The 23,551-nt window shown below is 47.9% G+C and overlaps 1 protein-coding gene across 13 annotated transcripts in view; it reads right to left on the bottom strand.

Moving 5' to 3' along the window:
* Nucleotides 1-23,551, bottom strand: part of CUX2 (cut like homeobox 2) — a 228,626-nt gene that overhangs the window by 46,004 nt on the left and 159,071 nt on the right. For all 13 annotated transcript variants that reach the window (XR_012155035.1, XM_073312603.1, XM_073312590.1 and 10 more), the window contains one exon: nt 12,552-12,630. Coding sequence is in view for 12 of the 13 variants with exons in the window: in XM_073312603.1 (XP_073168704.1) it covers nt 12,552-12,630 (79 nt within the window). In the remaining variant the exon portion in view is untranslated. The remainder of the gene's footprint in view (nt 1-12,551; nt 12,631-23,551) is intronic.

The raw sequence follows: 23,551 nt of genomic DNA, 5'->3' as shown, positions 1-23,551 counted from the left end.
CTGCGAGGATAAAGGCTTTCATCCCAGGCCTTCAGCACTCCTTCTGTTCATGGGGCCCTCCGTCCCCACCCTGAAACCTGCTCGAACGCCAGCCAGCAACACACACTCCCGATCATGCCTGTTTATTTAGGCAAAGGCAGGCGCAGACAATCGCAGTTTGTGCAGAGGTAAGCAGGTGCATTCAGAACAGTATGTCTTCCCTCTGTCAGCATTACACCATCATTAGCTAGTGTCTGCTCAGCAGGGTGTGCCATTATGTCTCCCAGGGCTGATGTAATTATACATTGACATAATTAACCCAGCAAGCCCATTAAGCAGGCCAGCTAAAAATTCATCTATAATTATTTGTTGTGTGCATGCTAATGAGTCCATCTGCACTGCCATTGTACAACATGAACAAATTAATTTACAAGTCTGGATTTTTAATAAGTTCAAGAAAATGCCTCCTATTGAGCCAGGTTAATTTTTTTTTTTTAAAGAGGAAAAGAGGGAAAAAAATAGAATCAAATTCTCCAGGGTCAGAAAGTTAGATAAAGAGGGAAGCGGAAGAGAGCTAGGCTCTCTGCCTTCTACCCCACACCTATGGCACAAATCCAACTGCAAAACAACTGACAATAAAATCCAGCTCTGTTGCTAAGAACAACTCCCTCAGCCTTTGATGGTATCACATGCAGAATAATTACACGCGGTAGTAACAAACGGTGCCAGCTTGCCACAGCCATGTGGACAGCATGACTGACCTTTCATTTTCCTTGCCATATATAATGGTACAGAGGCTGCTTGGACACACTTGGTGGTGGGAAGTCGACAAGGTGCAATGTCAGTTTGAAATCATAGACGGGGCAATTAACTAGGATACAGGACCTAGGCTGATTGCCTTATTCCTGCGAGGAGCCCACTGGGCCAGGTTCTTATCTCATTTACACAGAGGTAGATCTGGAGTAAGTCCTCTGAGTGAACATGCTTCCTCTGGATTTCCACCAGCATCATGGCCAGTACTGGTCTTACTGATTCCAGTGGCCCTGCTCTTATGAAGGGGGAAATTCACCCTGGGTAGAAGACCAATCAAGGTCAACGCCCCACTCAAGTCCCACTTAAGCCGTTTGGCCCAGACTCTCCAAAGGTATTTATCTGCTTAACTCCCACTGATTTCAATGGGATTTGGGTGCCTAAATTCTTTTGATGATCTGGCCCTATGGGCCTTGTGTTTGTCTTTTGTATGGGGAAAATTTCACCTACAGGAAGCAGGATTTGATCCCTTCATATTTGCCAGGATTCTTGTAGCCCTGTATATTTATATACTTAGGCCCCCATCTTCCGGACACTTATACACCTACTTAACTTTGCACCCACGAGCAGGCAACCTGATTGCAGTCAATGGGACTATTCATGTGTAGAAAGTTGGGCACACATGAAATTAAATACCAGCTATCTGAATCCCCTTTACCTGGAAATCCTAGTTATCTGCGTCCACATGTGTATGCCTGGTTATTTGAAGCTTTTGGCGGTCCCCCCAGGCCTTTTGGATAAATGGGTGCGTACTGCATTTCTGGGGCATCCCTCGCTGGAGAAACACCCCAGTGGGTGAACTGTTAGAGCGACTGCCATCTTGTCTGCACTCAGGGCGGATGCTACAGTGGAGGTAAGCACCTGAGTTGAGGCCTGATCAGGCGCCCATTGAATTCAATGGGCGTTTTGTCAATGACTGTAACAGGAGCAAGACCGCACTGGATGTGCTCTGCCACTGCCAGACTCAACGGCAATAGCTTTAAATGCTCAGTGCAGAAGGATCTGTAAAGAAATTGTCCCTGCAACCTGCGAGTCATTGATCTGGTGGAATATTCCTTCACCTGCGTGAATCTTGGTCCATTGCATAAGACAAATGAGACTTCAGACTGGTCGTGGGAGATGCTCTTTGACTACCAGGGCCATTTCCTTGGGCTACGCACCCAGCTAATCCTTCACCTTCTTAGCCTGCCTCTTGGGAATCTAGAGAACAGACTGAGATAGCAAAGCCCTATAGAAGGGCATAAGGGAGGGAAGGGAAGCTGTCTACGGTCACACAAAAGCTTGAAGCACTGGTAGTAGCACACAGAGTAGTGGCTGGGAACCGCGGATTCAAAACAAGCTGCAACCCTCGTGCTCTGCAGCGGGAACTGGCTTGCAGCATGGTATGCCGTGATTCAGCTACAGACTTCCAACGACAAGTATTGGGCTTGCCTATGAAAACTTGACATCAGTTAGGCTGCTGGTGTGCTGAGAACAATCCTGTCTCATTCCGTCTTGTTCCCTTGTTCTCTCCCGTCGGGCTGTCTGTATCCCTCTATGGTCTCTTGTCTTGCAGTTAGAGTGGAAGCTCTTTGGGGCAGGGACCAGCTTTTTGTCCTGTGTTTGTACAGCGCCTAGTACAATGGGGTCCTGGCCCATGACTAGGGCCTCCAGGCGCTACAGTAATACAAACAACAGTACCCAAATCCCAATGATAGCCTGTGCCCCGACTGTCCTACACTGCAGAGGAAATGAACAAGCTGCAATGGCTGGAAATAAGAATTCTCTAAAACATCAATAATTAAGCTAACCATTCTGGAGCGGCTGGAAGCACTCATTGATATTACAGTCTGAACCCTCTTCTCAGAGACCATCTTGGAATCCTAGTAGCAGATGGCAGATTTCAGGGGTTTATTAGAGTAAAATGAATACAATTTAATGCCAAGTTATGGACTCAGAACCTTACCCAAAGCCCAGTGAAGTCAGTGAGAAAACTTGGGTGTGGCCCTTGACCAAGAACCTCAACCGCACTAGCCAGTTAAGCATCTTTTCCAAGGCTTTACTTGGGTCTGGAAGGCCAGTTCCTCAGTGGTATAAATCAGCATAGCCTGGCTGACTTCAGTGGAGATAAATTGATTTATACCAATGGAGGACTGGCGCTAAATGTTGCTTTCTACCTAGTATAAATGGTTACAAAAGTCTCCTCGTAAGACCAATTTGAACTCTCCAGTTTCTGATGAAGAAATCCTCTGGAAGAACAAAAGAATTGACTCCATACATTTTCTAAGACAGAAGATCAAAATGAAGCAAATATTAGTCAAAGACCAAAATGCTCCTTTGACACCTTTCAATTTCTACCTTGACGTTATGTATAAAAGACCTGATCCAATTCCTATGGAAGTTGATGGGAGTCTTTCCCCAGTCTTCACTAGGCTTTGGATATAGCCCATTGGGTCAAATTTTCAGTGCACCTTTATCCAAGTCTACAGTTTTTAAGGTGCAAAACTTCATCAGGTAACACCTGCAATTTAATCCATGTCAACATCAAGGTCCCCACCAATTAAAGACTTACACTGCTAAGTGAGCAGAATTAGTGAGTCTGTCAAAATGGAGGCCATTGATTGAAACTCTGGCCTTTTTCGTTCTAGCAAGATGAGCCAAATACATTCCTGGTAGAATGCAATTAACTTCATTGAGTTACCCCAACGATGAATCTTGCCCAAGGAATCTACCGCCTGGTTTTCAGAAGAGGTCACCATTCCAAATGAAGGCAGCGGCATTCGGCACCTTTGAATAACAGGCTCTGAGCAAATAACTGTATCCCTGCACTGGCATCGCACCCTGATGGACGCACTGGTTCTTTTCCATCGCTTGCTGCAATTAGTTTATGAAAACCATTCTCCATTAATTTCTTCATGCAACCACCATTTCTGCCAAAATTCAGAGAACAATCCATTGTTGTTCATTTTGAAACGCAGCCGGGTGGTTTTCTTTATAGAAATAAAAGACCACACAACAAGACGACTGTCAAAATATGCATACTTAAAATGCCTGTAACTGAAGAATTGCTTTATCAAAGGAAATCCCATTTACTTTGTCTTGAAGAATTATTTGAGGCATCAGCTAAATGCCAGGCAGAGTGACTAAGGTACACAAGTTAAGCATGGGGGGTGGGGGGAGAAGCCTTCTGTTTGCTTTTAAATATGTCCAGATAGTTTCTCACTACAGTAAAAGCAGCTGCATAAAGAATCACTCCAAATCCCCCTTTCTCAGCAAGAACCAAGAAGAGGAAAGGCTTGTTCTGATAATAATTATAGCAGGGGAAAGAAGAAAACATGCTCAAGTGAGGAGCAAAGCTTGTGTGCTCACTTTTCACCTCTGCAGCCATGAGTCACTGCACAGCACTGATGTAAGATCAGTCTCTAAACCCGTTGAAGATCAGTCTCTTTTGTGCTACCCTAGTGCAGCTGGGCAAAGCAATGTACAGAAAGCGACTGCCCAAGGACAACGGCAAGTCGGTGCCAAAGCAAAGAACACAACCCAGGAGCTCTGGACTACCCATTAATCCCTAAAGATGGTTCCATCCAGATTCAAGAGGTGGTGGCTGGGGTGGGTAGAAGCTCACCAGCCGCTGCTCATTCTCTACTTGCTCTGTGGATAAAGAGATGACGTCCATTTCCTGGTCCAATCAGCATATGTCATGTGCATTAAGGTGGGCCCGATTCCCTGCTCACTGCAGCAGTTTTACCGCAAGAGAACACTACGATTCCAGTGGAGTTACTCCTGATTTACCCAGACATGAGAGGAGAGTCAGATCCAATGTACCCAACGGTGGCCAAGAATCCCCCACACTGAGGTTTGGTCTGGTCTGAGCTCTCCTCATTGGAATCCCTGGCAAAAATGATTGAGTTAGAGGAACCAATGAAAGCCAGGGCTTACGATGGAAATCCCAGTGTCCCCTGAGCTAGGGATGGTCTTCGGCTTCTGGCTCAGGAGATCCAGAATATCTAATCCATTGAGCAAGTCACTTGGGGCCAAATTTTCAAAAGTGGCTTCTCACTGGAAATATTTACCAAGGGTCCTGGGGGTCCTCCAACACGGGCGATTTTGAAATCAAGATTGGCTGCTTTTCTACAAGCACTGCTCTAGGCATTACTGTGGGGCAGGTCTCTGACCTGTTACCCAAGTGGTCAGACGAGCTGATCACAATGGGCCCTTCTGACCTTGCAATTGATGAATTGATGAATTCTGGATGCCCAGACTTAGAAACCCTGGCCCCACTTTTCAGAGCTTCTGAGCACTCTCAACTCCAGCCGAAGTCAGTGGGAGCTGCAGTTGCTCAATACCTTTGAAAAGCCAGGCCCAAATGTCTCACATTGGATGCCCCGAAAATGAAGCATCCAACCGTCCTGAAAATAATTGCTTTATTGTCTCTGTGCCTCAGTTTCCCTATGTTACATGAGAATAATAATACTAGCCAATAATATGATTACATCATGGTGGTGGGAGGCTAAATTCCTTGATTAATAGCTTGGATTTGCTGACTTTCCAAGCATGCTGCAAGAGATGCCAGTTTGATAGGGCTGTGAGAGACAGCATAGGGAATGTCCCTAATGATGATAGGGTAGAAAGGAGTTTCTGTAGGTGGCTGCCTGGCTGAGTCCCTGTCCTGATGAGGACTGTATTGCTGCTCGGATTTTACTATATTATTAATGATGTCTTGGATGTCCAGAGCATCTTTTAAATTTTTAATTGCATAAGCGTCTTTTAAATTTTTTAAAATCTAAATAAATAAATACAAATAATGTTTATAAAGCGCTTTGAGATCCTTGGATTGAAGGGAACTAAAGATGTGCATTAGATTACTGTATATGAGCACTGAATAAACCTGATTTGCTGGTATAACTGATGGATTTATCCCCGGAAAAAGAAGCTACAGTAAAGAAACAAGTTAGTGGACAGTTGACTAAGGATTCCCGCTTAGCCGCAGCACAGTAGAAATTAACCCTTGCATCTTACCCTGGCACACATTAGCAGAAAGTGACACTCAATGAAATTAGAGGGCCATAAATTTAGAACCAATAAAAGGAAACCATGCCTTCCCACAGCATACAGTCCACTTGTCGAAATACCAGCTACAGAGGGTCATCAGCTGAAGACATATAGCATGGCTGATTTTAAAAAGGATAATTTTACAGCCATTAATAACTTTTGTAGCTATGCAAGCTAAGATAACGATATAGGTAATTAAACCTCATGCTCCAGGGCCTAAGATGATAGACTGCTGGGTTGTGAAGCATTTCCCACCTCATTCCCACTGCACATACTGGTTAGGTGTATCACCAAGAGGGTCTTTTCTTGCTAGCCCCGGAAGCACCAGGGAACAGCCAATGCAGAATAAAAAGCTAGACAGACCAATGAGCCAATCTGTTATGGCAAATTCCTCTGTCTCTTTGTAACAAGAAATAATGTAATAGCAAAAATGTATGCCACTACCCTGTGTAATAAAGCCACGATGGAGTTTTGCCTGTATCAGCATTTCCATCTAGCTTCTTTCAGCAACCATACCTTTGCTGAAATAAAGATGACACATTTTCTAAACATTTCCTCTTCAGATGTGAGCCGTTTGCATTTTGATTATATATTTTTGGACCTGGGAGCTCCAAAGAAAACATTTGATCTTAAAACAGCGTATCGCCATTCCCTCCCGGCTAGCCCACGTGAGAGGTGAGATTTTGTGTGATCTGTGGGCTAAACGGACGGTCCACATGTAGGCAACAGAGGCAATAAAATCAACTTGCCTAAGATCTACATTTTAAAAATAGGGTTTGAAATTTAATATATCCCTTAATTTGGCCAACACATCTTAAAGGTCCAGCCAACCACATGTGACCACCAACCATCTCTCTCAGATGTCCTTCATTTCAAGGGATGTAACTCACTGTAGTCCCAGAGAGCCATCTGGTCCACACATGCGGTACCCCTCACCTCGAGTCTGATCTGCTGCCCGGTGATGTTAATGGCAAAGTTCCCATTGACTTTGACGATGCAGGATCAGAGCCTTTTATTGTTAGCAACAATTTACATCAGAAATGAAGCATCATGAGGCTGGGCTCACAGGAAGAACCATTGACAGTAAAGGGAGTGGTGCCTATGACATTGGAAGAATCATTCTGAGTGTCCCTCATCTTAGGTTTGTATATCACATTTCAGCCCCCTGCCTCCTGTACCAGTTTGGGGCAAGTGGAGAGGTCTGTTACTGACTATGGGCCCAACCCTGCTAACGCCGACACAGGTGTGTAATTCTACTCACAAGGGAGGCAACTCACACTGGCGGAATTAGGCACATGCATCAGTGTTTGCAGGACCAGTCCTATGAAAACAACGCGTGGATTAAAATGATATTGGCTTTGTGTGGCAATTACTAACCCATTTGTGCACACAATGCTTAATTAAATGACTAACTTACTTTGATTTCATTAGAGCCTTACCTCACAAGAGATCAAACCACCTGTTTTTTTAAATACTTGAATGCAAAACGTAGTCTTTTTTTAAAAATAAAAATTGGCCTGGTATTTTTCTCAACTCACCGATGCCAAATACAGCCACTAGCGGGTGCTATTGCACACTATTTTAACATTCACAACTTCACAGGGAAGGAGAATGTCTTTCACTGATGTGTCCGTAAGAGTTGGGTTTTCGGCTTCATTAGGAAACCTTGGTAACGCTTCCAGGAAAACCCAATTCCCTGGTAAAGAAAAGACAAAATACCTTTCCACACTCTGCCGCAGAGAGACTGAAACCCGCTGGGGACGTGAGCATGTTTGGGGAAGCAGAGTGCCGACGAGGGATGGCATCCATCCAGCTGCATGGCTCCGAGCTGAAAGTCTGGAGGTGTCTGCAATATAGAGGGGATCTGACCTTGCACATCTCATAGTGAAGGGACTGCTGCAGATTCCCCATTCTGATCCTGTCGGGGGTATTTGCATTAGGGGCTTTGGGCCCTAATCCTGGAAGTCGTCATGCACAGGAGCAGGGTCTTGGTTTGGTTCCATCTCTAACCTGCAGCCGGGATCATGATGGGTCAAACCTGAATGTCCCTGCTATACTGAGTCCTCATGAAAGCAAAGCCCTTCCTGCAGTCAGGGGGAGCAGTGAGTGCTCAGGATACCCCAGGATTTGGCCCCTGAGCACCAACGGGAATTGTGCCTGAAGATGCGCGGAGTCCAAACTGAGCAAGGACCTCTGGGGTGGGCCCTACAACTTAGATCTTTTAATCTAAACATTGTCAGTAACTGAAGGTTGTGCCCTCGGGAACTGACCTTCAGTACGCTTTAGCTCTGCAGCCCTAGTGATGGGGGACCCCTGAAGGGTCAGAGGCCCAGTGTGGGTTCCAAGCTGAACCCCTCCCACCAGGAACTCAAGCTGAAACTCCCAGCTCACCTCATGTCCCATCTCGAAATACAAGACTTGGTCAAACTTTCAAGAACTCTGAAGAAGAGTTAGCTTGGGGTTTGTGGGCTGGGTGAACGTTCTGGATGGTTCTTATTGCCTCTGAACCAGCGTTCCCCCCGCTTTGATTAATACAGGGCCCAAGAAAGGCCAGCGTTAATGTTCAGGAGATGTTCTGAGGCTGCCCATCCAGCCCCACTAAAGTCAATGCAGAGACATGGGTGGAATAGAACTGAATTTGGCCTGATGTTTCTAACTCAACATTTTGGCTCTTGCTGCCCTGGATTTTGGGGTTATATTTTCCACTCAGCTTGGCTGTTCTTACCCGAGTTATTCACTGAATAATTCATTGGCCTTCCCGGGTCCTGAAATGTTCCAGCTCCATGTGATACTCACGGAACATTACTCTAGTTAACGTCTAATTACACATTACATCAAAGTTGCCGTGAAGCTGCACAGAGCAAACTACACCGTGCCTGGCACGTTGAGGGACTCCAGACGGCGGGATCGCTCAGCACCGGCAGGAAGGGAGAGCCTCACTCACAGTTACCCATCCATTTCCAGACCACAGCCGTCCCCTGGCTTTTAACTCTCCCATGCTCCCCCAACATGTCCCTGCCCTCATTGCCACGTCCTCCCTCGTCCCCAGAGCCAGCTCCGCCACCTGGGACTCCTTCACCTCTGGGCCCAGTTCTGCAGCCCTTGCTTGGGCAAACATTCCCATTGATACTCAAGTCAAGAGGCCAAATGCTGCTGCTGTTGGTATCAGCAGGAGACTGCAGGACTGGACCCTCATTCATCCCTTCTCCATGCAGCTGACCATGAAACCTCCCTCGCCACTACTGGCTGACCCTGGCAGGGCATTTCCCCGTCTCCCATCTGCAAGGCTCTCTCTGGGCTGGTTCCCTGAGCAGCTTGCTGGCAGAGCCGGCCAAGCCCACTAGCTCGCCTTCAGCAACCCCGCACGCACGGAGGCCTGTCACGTGACATTGCTGTTGAAAGTTAACAGCATGTCTTCCTATGTCGTCTGGCATTGGCGGGAGTGACCCAGCACCGCTCCCTGCACGAATCGGGTCAGGGAAGGTGCACGAAACCCCTCTGAGACCCCAGATGCAGCCCTGCTGAGCACCCAGCCCCGTGTGGGGAGTGAGGGGAGGGCTAGTTACTTTCCTTAGCCCCTGAGTGCCCTTTGGGAAAGCAGCAGTATCCTCCCGGGGGAAATGCTACACCTAGTGCCCAACCCCAGTCACTCAGTGGCCACGTGGTGAGGGAAGGAATTTCTCCAGCTCACAAGGTCACCGCAAAGTGATAGCAGCTGCTACTCCTGGCTTAGGGCCTGCATGGCCATGGTAGTCCCCTACCTCCCCATGTGCAGGCAGAAGCAGGGGCTGCACCTGCTCCAGATTCAGGGGTGCAGGAGCCTCCAGACACCTGGTACCCCCAGTGCAGGGACCAATGGCTGGTGGAGCCACCCGGTGACAGATCCACCACCCCTGCTCCATCCTGCACATGCCCCCGGACAGCCCCTGCAGAGCTAGGAGAAGGGACCTCCCCCTGCAGAGCGGAGCCCCTCTGGAAAAGGGGGGGGCAGGATTTGGGACGAAGGTCTGAGCCGCACTTAGGCTGACACAGTTACAGTGCTCAGGCGTGTGAAAAATTCACAACCCAAGTGCCATAGTTCTGCTGACCTAAGAATTCTTCTATCAGCCTTGCTCCCGTTGTTGGGGAGGTGGATACCTACATCAAGGGGAAAAGCCCTTTCATCGCTGTAGGCTGTGTCTACGCTCGGGGCTTACAGCGGAGCAGCTACAGCTAGAGTTAGCTAGACAGACAGAAGACCTTGTTAGGGTGACCAGATAGCAAGCGTGAAAAATCGGGATAGGGGGTGGGAGGTAATAGGTGCCTATATAACACAAATCCCTGGATATTGGGACTGTCCCTATAAAATCGGGACATCTGGTCACCGCTAGGCCTTGTCTACACCAGGGATTTGCTCCAATTTCAGCCATCAGTGTAGACAGGCACAGCTGCTATTTGCACCGACAAAGTATGCCCCTGCTGGAAATCGGTATCCACTTGGCCAGTGCAAACAGTGGCTGTTCCAGTCTACACCATGAATTACACCCGTGCAGCTATGCTGCTGGCTGAAACAGAGGCAAATTCTCAATGGAGGCAACACGCTCCGTTCCCCCTGCATCTCCCTCTTCTTCAGCCCATGTGCTCACCTACTTCTCCCCAGTCACTCCACTAACAAGCCCCTTCCCTCCAGCCCGGGGCTGCGCCTCGTGGGTTTGCCCAACGCGAGACAGAAATCAGCCGCCCTGCTACACAAGTCAAAGGGAGGCTTAAATCAAATCTTCCTTGGCAACAATGACATTAATTATGCTTTTAACACATTTTACTGCTTTTTTCCCCCCTCACTTCAGGCCACATCTGTGTGAACAATATCGAAAAGATTTACGATCTTCTTTCGTAATTGCAGCCACACAGCCCCGCTCACTTATCAAAATACTCGCTGAGCAATCAGCCTCCGCCGGGGAGCCGTGTTGACAGCAGCCATTCAGAACAAAAACGTTGAATCAGGACTTGTGTGTCGCTTCGAAAGTAGTCTACAAAGAATCTGCCTGTCAAGGAATGCATCGAGATGGCTAAAATTACAGGAGTGAGAGCCCGCGCTGAGGTGGGGTCTGCATGGGGAGGGTGAACGAATAGATCCGGGCTCCGGAAACAGCTCTGACATTTGGTTCTCGTATCGCAGGATAAAATTTAATGAGGACAAAAATATGTCTCCTGAATTCCCCTAAGAAATCATTAAAACATTTTGTTATTCCTAAATGTCTGCCCGATGAGTTAGTGTCCCTGCCGGAGCCCTCCTGCACCTTGCAACTCTTCATCCTCCGACTTGACAGCTCGGCTGGTTCTTCGATACCGGGAGACTCCTTCCTGCCAAGCACTGCATGAGCGAGGGTTCGCGTAATGCAAAGGGCCCCTGGTACGACACACGGGGCTCTCTGCTAGGAGTTACTGCTCAAGCCTACACAGGGCCAGGCACCAAATCCACCAGTGGGGGGGCCAGAGTCTGGTGAAGGTGCGGGGGAGGCCACACTACGCAGAGCCTCTAGTCCTTTCCCAGAGGGAGCTCTGAGCATGGCAGCAGCTAGCTCTATTTTTCTAGGGACACAGAGACTTGAAAAGCTCGCACAGCCCATGAGGCAGAACCAGCGTTAGAACCCAGGACTCCTGAATGCTAGTCCAGCACCCAAACCGCTGCACCACACTGCTTTGCTCCACGGACAACTTTGGCAGCAGGCAGAGTTGGCTGTTGGTTGGCCACGAATCAGGGTGCCAGGCCCAGTTCTGCCGCTGGACTTCGCCAAGTTGCTTTACTCCTCTGTGCCTCAGTTTCCCCATCTATAAGATGGGGACAACACAGTCTTGCTAAACCAGTTGTGAACATTTACCAGACCAGGCACCAAATCTGCTCACCCGCCCTGACCACTGTGACGAGAATGAAAAACCCAGCATTATTTTACTTGCCCATCAAACCCTCGCTAGTTACCCCAGATGAGCTGACAAGCAGGATTTTGCAAGGCTGCGGGAATACCATTCGCACAGGGCTGTGTGACCCTGTGCTAGAAAGCATTGTTGTTATTACTGAGCACGGAGGGGCGGACGGTTCATTCTAGGCTCAGGATGCCCAGTTACTGTATGTTAACCTTGGGGTCAGCCTTGATTGGCTCTCCTTTCAAAAGAGCTCAGACAACATACAGATGGGCATGAACAGCGCTAGGTGTAGGGTTCGGCGGATGTCCCGATGCGTGTTTAAACCCCCTCCATGTCCTTGTTGGGAGCTGGGCTGTAAAAGGAGCTCAGTCATTGTAGTTAACTTACTGTCAAAAACACAACTGGGGATAGAAGCCATGTTATTACAAGGCTCGAGCAAACGTATTTCTTTTCTAATGTCAAGATACATTTGGCTCACGTGCCAAAATACAAGAATGGCAAAAGCTGCTTCCACTTTGTCTGTGCCACCTGCTTGGATCTCAAAAAGAACATGGAAAAGTTAGTGGCCACCATCCCGGCCGTGATGCAGGGAGATCAAACACTGAGGATGCAGTGCCATGGCCCAAAGGACACTGGAAGGAGACCCGATTCTGGGCAATTGGAGGGATGGATAACATGAGAGATAGAGCTGCAGAAAGCCCTGAGCACCAGGACAGGGCAGTGATGCTGTGGCATGCAGCATACACAGCAATCCTTGCTTCTAATGGCTGCTGGGCGGTCTGTTCTCAACATTAATTATTCAGCTAAGTAGCCAAAGCATTCCTTACCTGGTGCTCCAATTAATTGCTTGTAAACACTGAGGAAAGCCGTCTCAGCCTCCTTGCTTCTTTTACTAAGTGCAATCACCTGAGGGAAAACAGAAATAGGAGGTGAGGAAATGCGAAACCAGGGCTTCAAAGAAGAGAAGAAATCCCTGAAGGCCGGACTCTGGTCCCAGCTAGGTCGGCATGAATCTGGAGTCTCTCCCATCCAAGCCACAGGCAGATCTTCCTGGCATACACATGGATTGCAGCAGGGATACTCCAGCTTGGCACGAGTGTAACGGAGACCAGAATCCGTGCCCCGCTGCAGAGTTAATAATTACCACCTACACTCTCCTCACACTGCTGGGGCTGTGCAACTGCATCCACTGCAAAGCTGCTGGGTCTGTTCTCGAACCAGTAAGCAGCACTTAACAGCCTTTGACCCTTCGTTTTATTGCTTGGTGCCGCTTCTGGTCATCAGTGATGATTGCTGGGGTTTTTCTGGCTCACTCTAGGAATTATTTTTAGCAGAGGTCACCGCTGACTTTAAGATCATAATACAGCAACGCAGAGTCGGAGCGCCTCTAGGGCATGCTGCAAGACCCTGTTTGATCAAGTTGCTTCTGCCATAACTACAGCGGTCTAACAGGGAACTGGGGTGGGGGAAGGAATTGAACCCCAAACCGAGGTCCCTATGACCAGAGGAATGACAAAAAGAAAAAGATTCCACAAAGTTTACAACGGATTTTGTGTTGATGACTTAACTGACCTGTGCAGTGTTTAGATCCCACAGAGACAGGGAGAACCCAGTGTGAATTTCCTAGGCCCTGTAGGTCAATTTACAGCGCATAAGCCTGTTCCACCAACTTGTTTGCTTTTCGCCTTTGGATGTTTTGCCAACTTCCATGATCTTCTAACGTTCTTATTTAATGGAAACACGGAAGATGCAGCCACATCCACACGTGCTGCCCCGCTGCGGAGCTCTTTGCACGGTTTAGTTCTATTACGTAGTTTGTCTAGTTGACCAGAGTTGAAAATGGGACTGGCATATTCGTATGTGAACACTGGAGGTGATATTTCCAGGGAAGGGCCTTATGGGCACTTTATAAAAAGCCCAGGGATATGGGAATGAATATTAATGCTACTTGGTATGTGTCTAGCCCCTTTCATCAAATGCACTGAACTGTTATCTCTGTAGTACAGATACGAAAGTGGGGAATGGGCTCTGCCACAGACTTCCCCTGAGACCACAGGCATGTCACTTAGCCTTTCTGGCCCAGATCCTGGGAGGAATTAAGGCTCCATTGATTTCAATGGAAGTTAGGAGCCTAACTACCTCTGAAGATCTGTGCCTCGGCTCCTCAACTGCATAACAAACATAAAAAAAGAAGCTTACAAGAAGTGGAAGGTTGGACATTTGACCAGGGAAGAGTATAAAAATACTGCTCGGGCATGTAGGAATGAAATCAGGAGGGCCAAATCGCACCTGGAGCTGCAGCTAGCAAGAGATGTCAAGAGTAACAAGAAGGGTTTCTTCAGGTATGTTGGCAACAAGAAGAAAGCCAAGGAAAGTGTGGGCCCCTTACTGAATGAGGGAGACAACCTAGTGACAGAGGATGTGGAAAAAGCTAATGTACTCAATGCTTTTTTTGCCTCTGTCTTCACTAACAAGGTCAGCTCCCAGACTGCTGCGCTGGACATCACAACATGGGGAGTAGATAGCCAGCCCTCTGTGGAAAAAGAGGTGGTTAGGGACTATTTAGAAAAGCTGGACGTGCAAAGTCCATGGGGCCGGACGAGTTGCATCTGAGAGTGCTGAAGGAATTGGCGGCTGTGATTGCAGAGCCATTGGCCATTATCTTTGAAAACTCGTGGCGAACGGCAGAAGTCCCAGATGACTGGAAAAAGGTTACTGTAGTGCCAATCTTTAAAAAAGGAAGAAGGAGGATCCTGGGAGCTACAGGCCAGTCAGCCTCACCTCAGTCCCCGGAAAAATCATGGAGCAGGTCCTCAAAGAATCAATCCTGAAGCACTTACATGAGAGGAAAGTGATCAGGAACAGTCAGCATGGATTCACCAGGGGAAGGTCATGCCTGACTAATCTAATCGCCTTCTGTGATGAGATTACTGGTTCTGTGGATGAAGGGAAAGCAGTGGATGTATTGTTTCTTGACTTTAGCAAAGCTTTTGACACGGTCTCCCACAGTATTCTTGTCAGCAAGTTAAAGAAGTATGGGCTGGATGAATGCACTATAAGGTGGGTAGAAAGTTGGCTAGATTGTCGAGCTCAACGGGTAGTGATCAATGGCTCCATGTCTAGCTGGCAGCCGGTGTCAAGTGGAGTGCCCCAGGGGTCGGTCCTGGGGCCGGTTTTGTTCAATATCTTCATAAATGATCTGGAGGATGGTGTGGATTGCACTCAGCAAATTTGCGGATGATACTAAACTGGGAGGAGAGGTAGATACGCTGGAGGGCAGGGATAGGATACAGAGGGACCTAGACAAATTGGAGGATTGGGCCAAAAGAAATCTGATGAGGTTCAATAAGGATAAGTGCAGGGTCCTACACTTAGGACGGAAGAACCCAATGCACCGCTACAGACTAGGGACCGAATGGCTAGGCAGCAGTTCTGCGGAAAAGGACCTAGGGGTGACAGTGGACAAGAAGCTGGATATGAGTCAGCAGTATGCCCTTGTTGCCAAGAAGGCCAGTGGCATTTGGGGATGTATAAGTAGGGGCATAGCGAGCAGATCGGGGGATGTGATCGTCCCCCTCTATTCGACATTGGTGAGGCCTCATCTGGAGTACTGTGTCCAGTTTTGGGCCCCACACTACAAGAAGGATGTGGATAAATTGGAGAGAGTCCAGCAAAGAGCAACAAAAATGATTAGGGGTCTGGAACACATGACTTATGAGGAGAGGCTGAGGGAACTGGGATTGTTTAGTCTGCGGAAGAGAAGAATGAGGGGGGATTTGATAGCTGCTTTCAGCTACCTGAGAGGTGGTTCCAGAGAGGATGGTTCTAGACTATTCTCAGTGGTAGAAGAGGACAGAACAAGGAGTAATGGTCTCAAGTTGCAGTGGGGGAGGTTTAGATTGGATATTAGGAAAAACTTTTTCACTAGGATGGTGGTGAAACACTGGAATGCGTTACCTAGGGAGGTGGTAGAATCTCCTTCCTTAGAGGTTTTTAAGGTCAGGTTTGACAAAGCCCTGGCTGGGATGATTTAATTGGGGATTAGTCCTGCTTTGAGCAGGGGGTTGGACTAGATGACCTCCTGAGGTCCCTTCCAACCCTGAGATTCTATGGTAACTGGGATAACAGCCCTGCCCTGGCCCCCGGGGTCCTGGGAGGTTAAAGGCATTAACATTTGGGAGGTACTGGGGCTGTCTAAGTAGATACACAGAGGGGACACGCACTTTGGGTGACGTCATGCTGGGAGTTGGCACATGTGGGAACAGACCCAATGTCTCCCCTGCTTTCAGGTCGCCATGTGTCAGTGCTCCGCACATCCCTCCCACTGGGGTCAGTCTTTGCTCTCTGATAGCTGGGGGTAATGGGACTTTCAAGCAATCAGAGGCTAAGGACACTCAAAGCTCGGGATCACATCCCTGACCATCTTGGCTAATAGCCACTGACGCACCTATCCTCCATGAACTTATCTAATTCTTTTTTGAACCCAGTTATAGTTTTGGCCTTCACAACATCCCCTGGCAAGGAGTTCCACAGGTTGACAGGGTGCTGTGTGAAGAAATACTTCCTATTGTTTGTTTTATACCCGCTGCCTATTCATTTCATTGGCTGACCCCAGGTTCTTGTGTTATGAAAGACACAAACTCTCGCTGGTACCTACCAGGCTCCCCACGCAGCCACCCTCGCTGCAGAGGCAACAGCACAAAGAATCCCACTTAGAAGAACCTGGTGGACCATCAGCACTGGGCACCTCCAAGCAAAGCCAACTTGTCAGTGCCTCCCTCTAATGCCTCACCCTAGTGAGAGCAGTCAGTGAAATTTCACTGGGGACAGGTAGTGCATTTCAGCTTGCCTTCCCAGCTGCCACTCAACCCCCAAGGAAACCCCCAGGAAACCCCCAGCGATCATTAAACTCAGCTAATCATCTGTCAGAGACGTGGGTGAGCCTCCTTCTCAACTCTACAGTGAGAGCGAGCAGAAAAACCTACACACACACACACACCCCCGACACGATCACCCCCACGTGTCTAGCTCAGAGCCATATGCCCAGCCACAAGATGAGCCCAGAAGAGACACTATCTTGTAGCTCTCTGGTAGGAATCATAGCAGTGATCCGGTGCGAGCAACCCTAAGCCCTGTGTTAATGCGCCATGTTAGCCGTACGCTAAGCACCATGTTAGTGGAGTCCATTCCAGCCCTAGGAGCAAGAAAGACTCCTACTAGTCAGCTGCTGTACAGCACTCTTCAGTGAACAGGTCTCCCGGTGCTCCACCAGGGAAGATCAGTATATTACCCCCTTGTTACAGACAGGGAACCTCAGGCAAAGAGAGCTCAGCTGAGTTGTCCAAGGTCACACAATGAGTCAGTGGCAGAACCAAGAAGAGAAGCCAGGTTTCCCGACTCCTGGTCCCGTGCTGTATCCACCAGACCAGCAAACCATGCAGCTCGCTCGGCTTTATTTGCTTCTAACTGAAGGCGGCTTAGTGCTATCCCTGACTCTGGAGCATATGCCTTATCCCCACAACGTTACACACGTGGAACCCCCGTATCGTGGTCGACAGAAACGGCTCCAACAGCCCCCAGGATAGCCCACCCTGCTGACATGGGCTGGCAGAAAGGCCAGCCAGTGCGCTCACCATGCTTCATTACGTGCTTCACAGTCAGCGTTAAGAAGGAGCACACTGTCTATGTGCATGAATCCGTCCACGGGAGGAAAAGCACCTGGCTGTTAAGGAGGAGAAAGATACGGCTGGCCAGTCACAAGGCGTTTACCTCACCCTTCTCCACGGCCCTGAAATCCTGCCAGATGCAAGCAGCTGTGCTTCCATTCCCAGGTGTTGTCTGTTACGCTATGTCCCATCATTAGAGCTGGGAGCTGGACCTTCCATGCACTGGTCAGTTATTTTAATATGGAACCCAGAAACCCAAGAGAGGGCTCAGGGGGAGCCCCACAGAGGGCAGACATGAGCAAGACAGGAAACACAACTTTGCAGCTAAGCCACAACACCGCACTGGGATTCGAGAGACCTGGGTTCAACCCTTGGCTCTGCTACAGACTCACTGTGTGACCTTGGTCAAGTCACTTCTTTCTGTGCCTGTTTACCCACCTGCAAGACAGGGACGATAATGACATTACAGCTGTTGCTTGTCCAGTCTATTTAGATTGCAGACAGGGGCAGGACCACCTCTATTAGTCTGTCCAGTGCCAAGGGCAATAAAGCCCCACCAGAGATCGCGACTCTGAGCACTACTGTAATATAAATATAACAACAACAACCATGACAGCATTAGCAGGCAGAGAAATGTTTATCTGGCTGTGGTTCTGTAGCCACTGGCCCATTTACTCCCAATACATCTCTGCTGCCCCATGGAAGGCAGGAGTTCCCAAGTGCCCACGTGGCAGTGAGAAGGGAGGAGGTTGTCAAAAGGATCCATGGAATTAAACAAAGTAACTAGTTTACACCCTGCATCCTTTGCCTTTGGCTAAATTCCTAACACTACAGTAATGTCACACCAAGATAAATCATTGATGCGCTTTGCATCAATGAAAATTATAATTTAATGCTGGAGCTTAAATAAGAGATAAGAATTTCACCTTTTATTTAAACGGCAGGCTGCTGAGCTGGGTCCAACACCACACATCCCCAAAAGCCTCGCCCACGTTGACATCTTCAGGTCAGGGTGAGATGGCTGAGACCCCCAGCTCCCCCACCCCTTTGCTTTCGGTCCTTGCAGACCCTGGGGGCCTTCCCATCAGGGTGCATCACCAGTACCATGCCACCTCCCAGAGGGACCGCGGCCAGACTCCCGCTGTGCAATTCAGAAGTAACTAAACTCTGCCGCGTTGCATGGCTAACAACAGACCAATATATTAGTCGTGCCGCAATATCCCCATTCAACATTGATGTGCATGAATCTTTTACTCCAGTTAACTTTTCAGCATTTGCCTACACAATCCTGGTGGTGTTTCCTACCTGCTCCCACCTGACTGCAGAGTTCTTTGTTCACTACGGTCCTGACCCACTAAAGGTTTTAAAGGTGCCTACATAGCCTGGAGAATCTGGATCAAAGTGACTTTGCTCAGAACTTTCACGTTCATCCCCGACGGGTTTGCCTTGCTTTTGCTGATGCCGGACAGCATGATCCATCACCTTCCACCACTTGGATAGACGGGAAAAAAAAGAGGTTAAAATTAGGGAGCCCGGGACAGGCAAATATCCCCTTCCAAAGAGCATCTCTGTGCTACCGCTTGGATTTTGCTCCAAGCACGAGCTGCCACAGAGACTGAATTGAGGAGTCTAGCCTAAGGACTCAGCAGGTCTCTGAAGGCTGTGGGGAGGAAGTTTGCATTAGCGCTGCTTGGAATTGGATAATCAACCATCACCTGGCTCTTTCACTAGCACTAAAGTCTCTGCTCCTGCCAAGAGTAGCATCCAGCTGAGCCTCCAGGCAACCCCCCTGACCTCGCTGGGGCACTAAGTAGCCATGACAATCTGCCCACGTGCTGTCACTTGTGGGAGCAGACCCTGAATTCGTAACAAAAAAGTTAGGAGAAAAGGCTGAAACTGCAGCGGTGAGTGTGACTGGGATGGCGTCTGTCTAGCCACCAACTCACTGCAGGCTGCCTGGTTTAGCAAGCTGAGAACCAGACTGGGAGCCTGGAATCGCAGGGTCCCAATTCTCTCTCCTCCACTGACTGGCTGGCAACGTCTGGGGCCAGTTACTGGGCCGAGTAATGTGTCAGATTCAAGTGGCAGGTAGGCAAGTAAAAGGAAGTGGCCCAGGGTACTTAGCCCTTCCGATAACAACAGAACACACTGAATGAGCTATAGCGTATAGGTTTTCTAGAGTGCTCACGGCAGGAGTACCCGAGAGCCTCACTAATATTAATGCATTTATCCTCGAGTAGGAAAGTATTACTACTCCTGTTTCACTTATGGGGAAGACTGAGGCACAGAGAGGTTAGATCCTGAGGGCCAGATTCACGAAGAGATTTAGAATCCTAGCTTCCTAGAAGATAGGAGCCTAGATTCCTTTTTGGGGTCTGGGCCTTAGGCCCATTCTGACGTGCTTTGCTGAACTGGGGCCGCAGTGATTTACCAAGGCCCCCAGGAAGTCTGCGCCAAAGCTTGGAACAGGCTCATGATCTCCCACATCCCAGCTCAACGCCTAACCATGGATTTCGTTGTCTGACTTTAGACAGCCAGGCTCGAAAACTTTGGGTTTGACCTCCCGGTGCCTCCTCTTCCCCATCCTCATGGAGGCGCTGGACAGATTCACTACTGAATGTTCATTCCGTGCTTGAAAGTGTAGACCACTGATTGCGTAAGTGCTCAGGGTTATGATAAAGCCCCTGGACCAACCTGCACTATTATAACAGAATTCCATTTATTCCAGAAAAAGTCAAGGACCAAAAAATATTGCCCTGTGTTAATTTATCCTTGGAAAGGATCCCTGAATCTTTACCCTGAATCTCACCAGGAAGCAAGGCTAATTCTCAGCGTCTCAGGGAAAAACCTATCAGATACATTGTACTCTAACATTCGCAATAACTCCAGAGCTAAAAATAAGACGACGAGTAGTTTGTCTGTGTTAATAATCACCTTCCACCCAAGGAAGGGCAGTGGTCTCGTGCACCTCTAGAAAGAGAACCACGTCCTATTTGAAGCTAAAACTGACCTGGTCCCAACTAGCAGAAGTGGTATGAGCAATGGCGAAATCAGTTACACCAATCACAGATTTGATAATTATTGAATGAAGTCCTAACTTCCAGCCGCAGCACAGTGGGAGCTTCACAATCGCTCCAATTTAAAGGGGTGAGAGGTTTGGGGTTTTTTCCCCCTTCTCATTGCTAGAAAAGCGTCCAACCTCCACACAAGAGTGAATTTAAATTGCTTGTCATTCAAAACAAAAGCAAACCACTCATTTGTAATTTAGCAGCCACCTGAGCAAACCCCCTCCACGCTCACAGTCACTAGAGCACAAAGATCATTTTTCTATTGTTAAAATTGCATAAGCCATGGCTTTTTTTAGCATCTTATACACTTACCCACTTTCTCATTCTAGTGCTTCCAGCATCTATGAAATTTGGGGGCTTTCTTTAGCATTTCACAAACAAATTCGGCTTCAGGGGGCTTGAAAGAGCAAACCACAAACACAGCGGCAGTAGGCCAGTAACGCAAGCAGAAAACTATCAGAGCTGGGTGTGCATTTTAACTGGACAAAGTTCCGGTCTCTGCACTACACAGCTGCACATCCTCTCTAGGTGGTTTTAGAAGCCCTGATTTAAGGCTTCTCCTTTTTACATCAGGAGAGGCTACTGCAGGGCTTCTGCACTAGAATACAATGTCCCTATGGTGCCGGTCTTACAGCCCTTTTCCAGCTCTTGCCTGTACAATACAATGAATGCAGACTTTGCCTTCCCAAGACTCACCGTTCTAAAGCAGTTGTTTTATCAGCCAAGAACCAGAGAACTGGGTTACTGACATTCATTAGCAATTCACTAGCACAACAAAAGGGCACGATGGCTCAAGGTCAACATTTTCAAACTTGGATGCCTACAATTAGCCACCTAAATACATACTAAGGACCCGATGGCATCTACCGAAGTCAGTGGAAAGACTTCCATTAATTTCGGTGGGCACGGGTTGTGGCCTAGCCACTCACTAGAAGTGGCCTGGTTGTCAAAGGTGCTGAGCACGCACAGCTGAAGTGGAAAACAGGCCATTTGTCCTGGTGCCTCAATGAACATAGGTGCCTAAGCTTGGAGCACCCACGTTTCAACCTGATGACCCATGTCAGTGACACGTAACTTTCCATTTCAAATAGGCAGAGGGATGTCACTGGAGAGGAAACAATCATCGGCGTTGACTTTTATTGGAAATGTTATGGTAGCCCAATTTTTACTTTATAAAAGCATCACCTCAGTATCACTGGGGCTGAGACGAGAACTATTGAGTGTTGACTCTACAACTTGTGCAAAAAGCGCCATAACTCGTCCCATGGAGCAATGGATTAGGAAAGAGCAGAAATTGTACAGAATCCTGTTTTCTCCTTGGGTTTTACGTTTGTCAAGAGGGCCCAGTGGGGATACACTGGGATTCAGGAGACCTGTATTCTGGTCCCAGCTCTGCCATTGACTCACTGAGCAAATCATTCCTGTCCTCTGTGCCTCAATTTCCCCATCTGCAACGTGTGGCTAACTCTGCCTCCCTGCTTACGGAAATCACTGAGATCGATATCAATCAAAAGCTCAAGGTGCTTCAACATTTTTTCCCCATATTTAAATAGTTTGGGGGTTTCATAAAACCTGTAATATTCAAATGGAAAACAGACAAGCGTTCATTCTAGTCAGAACCAAAAAGTATGTAATAGACATGTTAAAATTCACACACAATAGAGGGTAATACTTCCAGTACTGAACTTGTTTCTTTTTCCTATGAATGAACAAAATCATTAAGTACACACATGCACCTCTGTGCACACGCATACAAACACGTGTAGTTAAAGAGTAAAAGAGTAACAGAAGTTTTGGGGTTTTTTAAGAGGAACTCTACCTACCTATATAGCCCTCTTAACTATGATATTTGAGCAACCTTCACAGTCACGAGTGAATTTTATCCCCACAACCTCCCTGTGAAGAAGGGCAGAATCCCTCCCCATTACAGAGACTGGAACCAAGGCCCAGGGTAGATTACACAACCTGGCAAAGGTCACACAGGAAGTCGGTAGCTCAGCCGAGTATTAAAGCCACAGTTCCCAAGTCCTAGGTCACACCTTATGCACTAGACAATCTGCCTGCCGGGGACAGGAAGGTAAAAGCAAGGGGTAGGGTGACAAGCAGAATTAAGAGTAAATGGAAATGCTCAGGCAAAGATTTCAAATGCTAAATATTACTACAGCAGGCGTTCTGCAGCACTGTACTGCCTTTGTTAAAACACAGTAATAAATAATATTAACACTTAGGGCTTCTGCAACGCTTTTCATCTTCAAAGCACTTTAAACTTTCAGATCAATTTATCAATGTATTATCTGAGATTAATCACCTTAGAAATATACAAAAGACTTTGCATCCATATTTTAAATAAACCTTAACCCTTATGGAAAAGGGTCAACAGTAAGAAAGGCTAAGTTTTCTACAGGGCTAGAAAGTTTCCTGCAGAAATTAACAGAAAATTCTTTTTTTGCTCCAGGACAGGGCTGGTTCCAACAATCCACAGAATGGACATCACTGGCTTAAATATGATGGGTGAAATGCTGTCATGGGAGTTTTGTTGTTGACTTTAATGGGGTCGGGATTTCATCTCATAGGTTTTGCGATCGTTTCTATGGAAGCTTGTTACATTTTATAGAATCTTCTTGATTCCAACCCTATTGCAATCATTTCCTGGAGGGCACTGGGAGGTGAAGTTTGCCACAAAGGAATGGAAACCCAAGAGTGGCTCTGTTCACACATGAGCAGTTTAATCAGCAACAGGGTGATCATCATGCCAGTTTGACCCTGACGCCTGAGCCTCTCCCCAGCACTGAAAGAGGGCTGCAGTGCCAGCCAAGCACCCACCGCAGGGAAGCTCTGAGCTAAACAGGACTCGTGGGACACAGCTCGCAGTGGAGATAATGTGGTCCATGAGGTGCCCTTCCACCGATGTTAATGAAGCTGATGAGAGACAGCAGTCTGCATGCAACTCCTCTGCAGTCCTCAGACTGAACGATGGGATACGGCAATAATGTATCATAGCAGACACCACGTGACTGGCTAAAGAGCCACCTGGAGAGGACACCAATTCAGTCCCAATTTATGGGAAAGGTGCTTACAAAGGGTTAAAGCAGG

This window comes from Lepidochelys kempii, chromosome 15 (assembly GCF_965140265.1).
Source record: "Lepidochelys kempii isolate rLepKem1 chromosome 15, rLepKem1.hap2, whole genome shotgun sequence".
NCBI lineage: Eukaryota > Metazoa > Chordata > Testudines > Cheloniidae > Lepidochelys > Lepidochelys kempii.
This window is presented reverse-complemented; position numbering and strand designations above follow the sequence as displayed.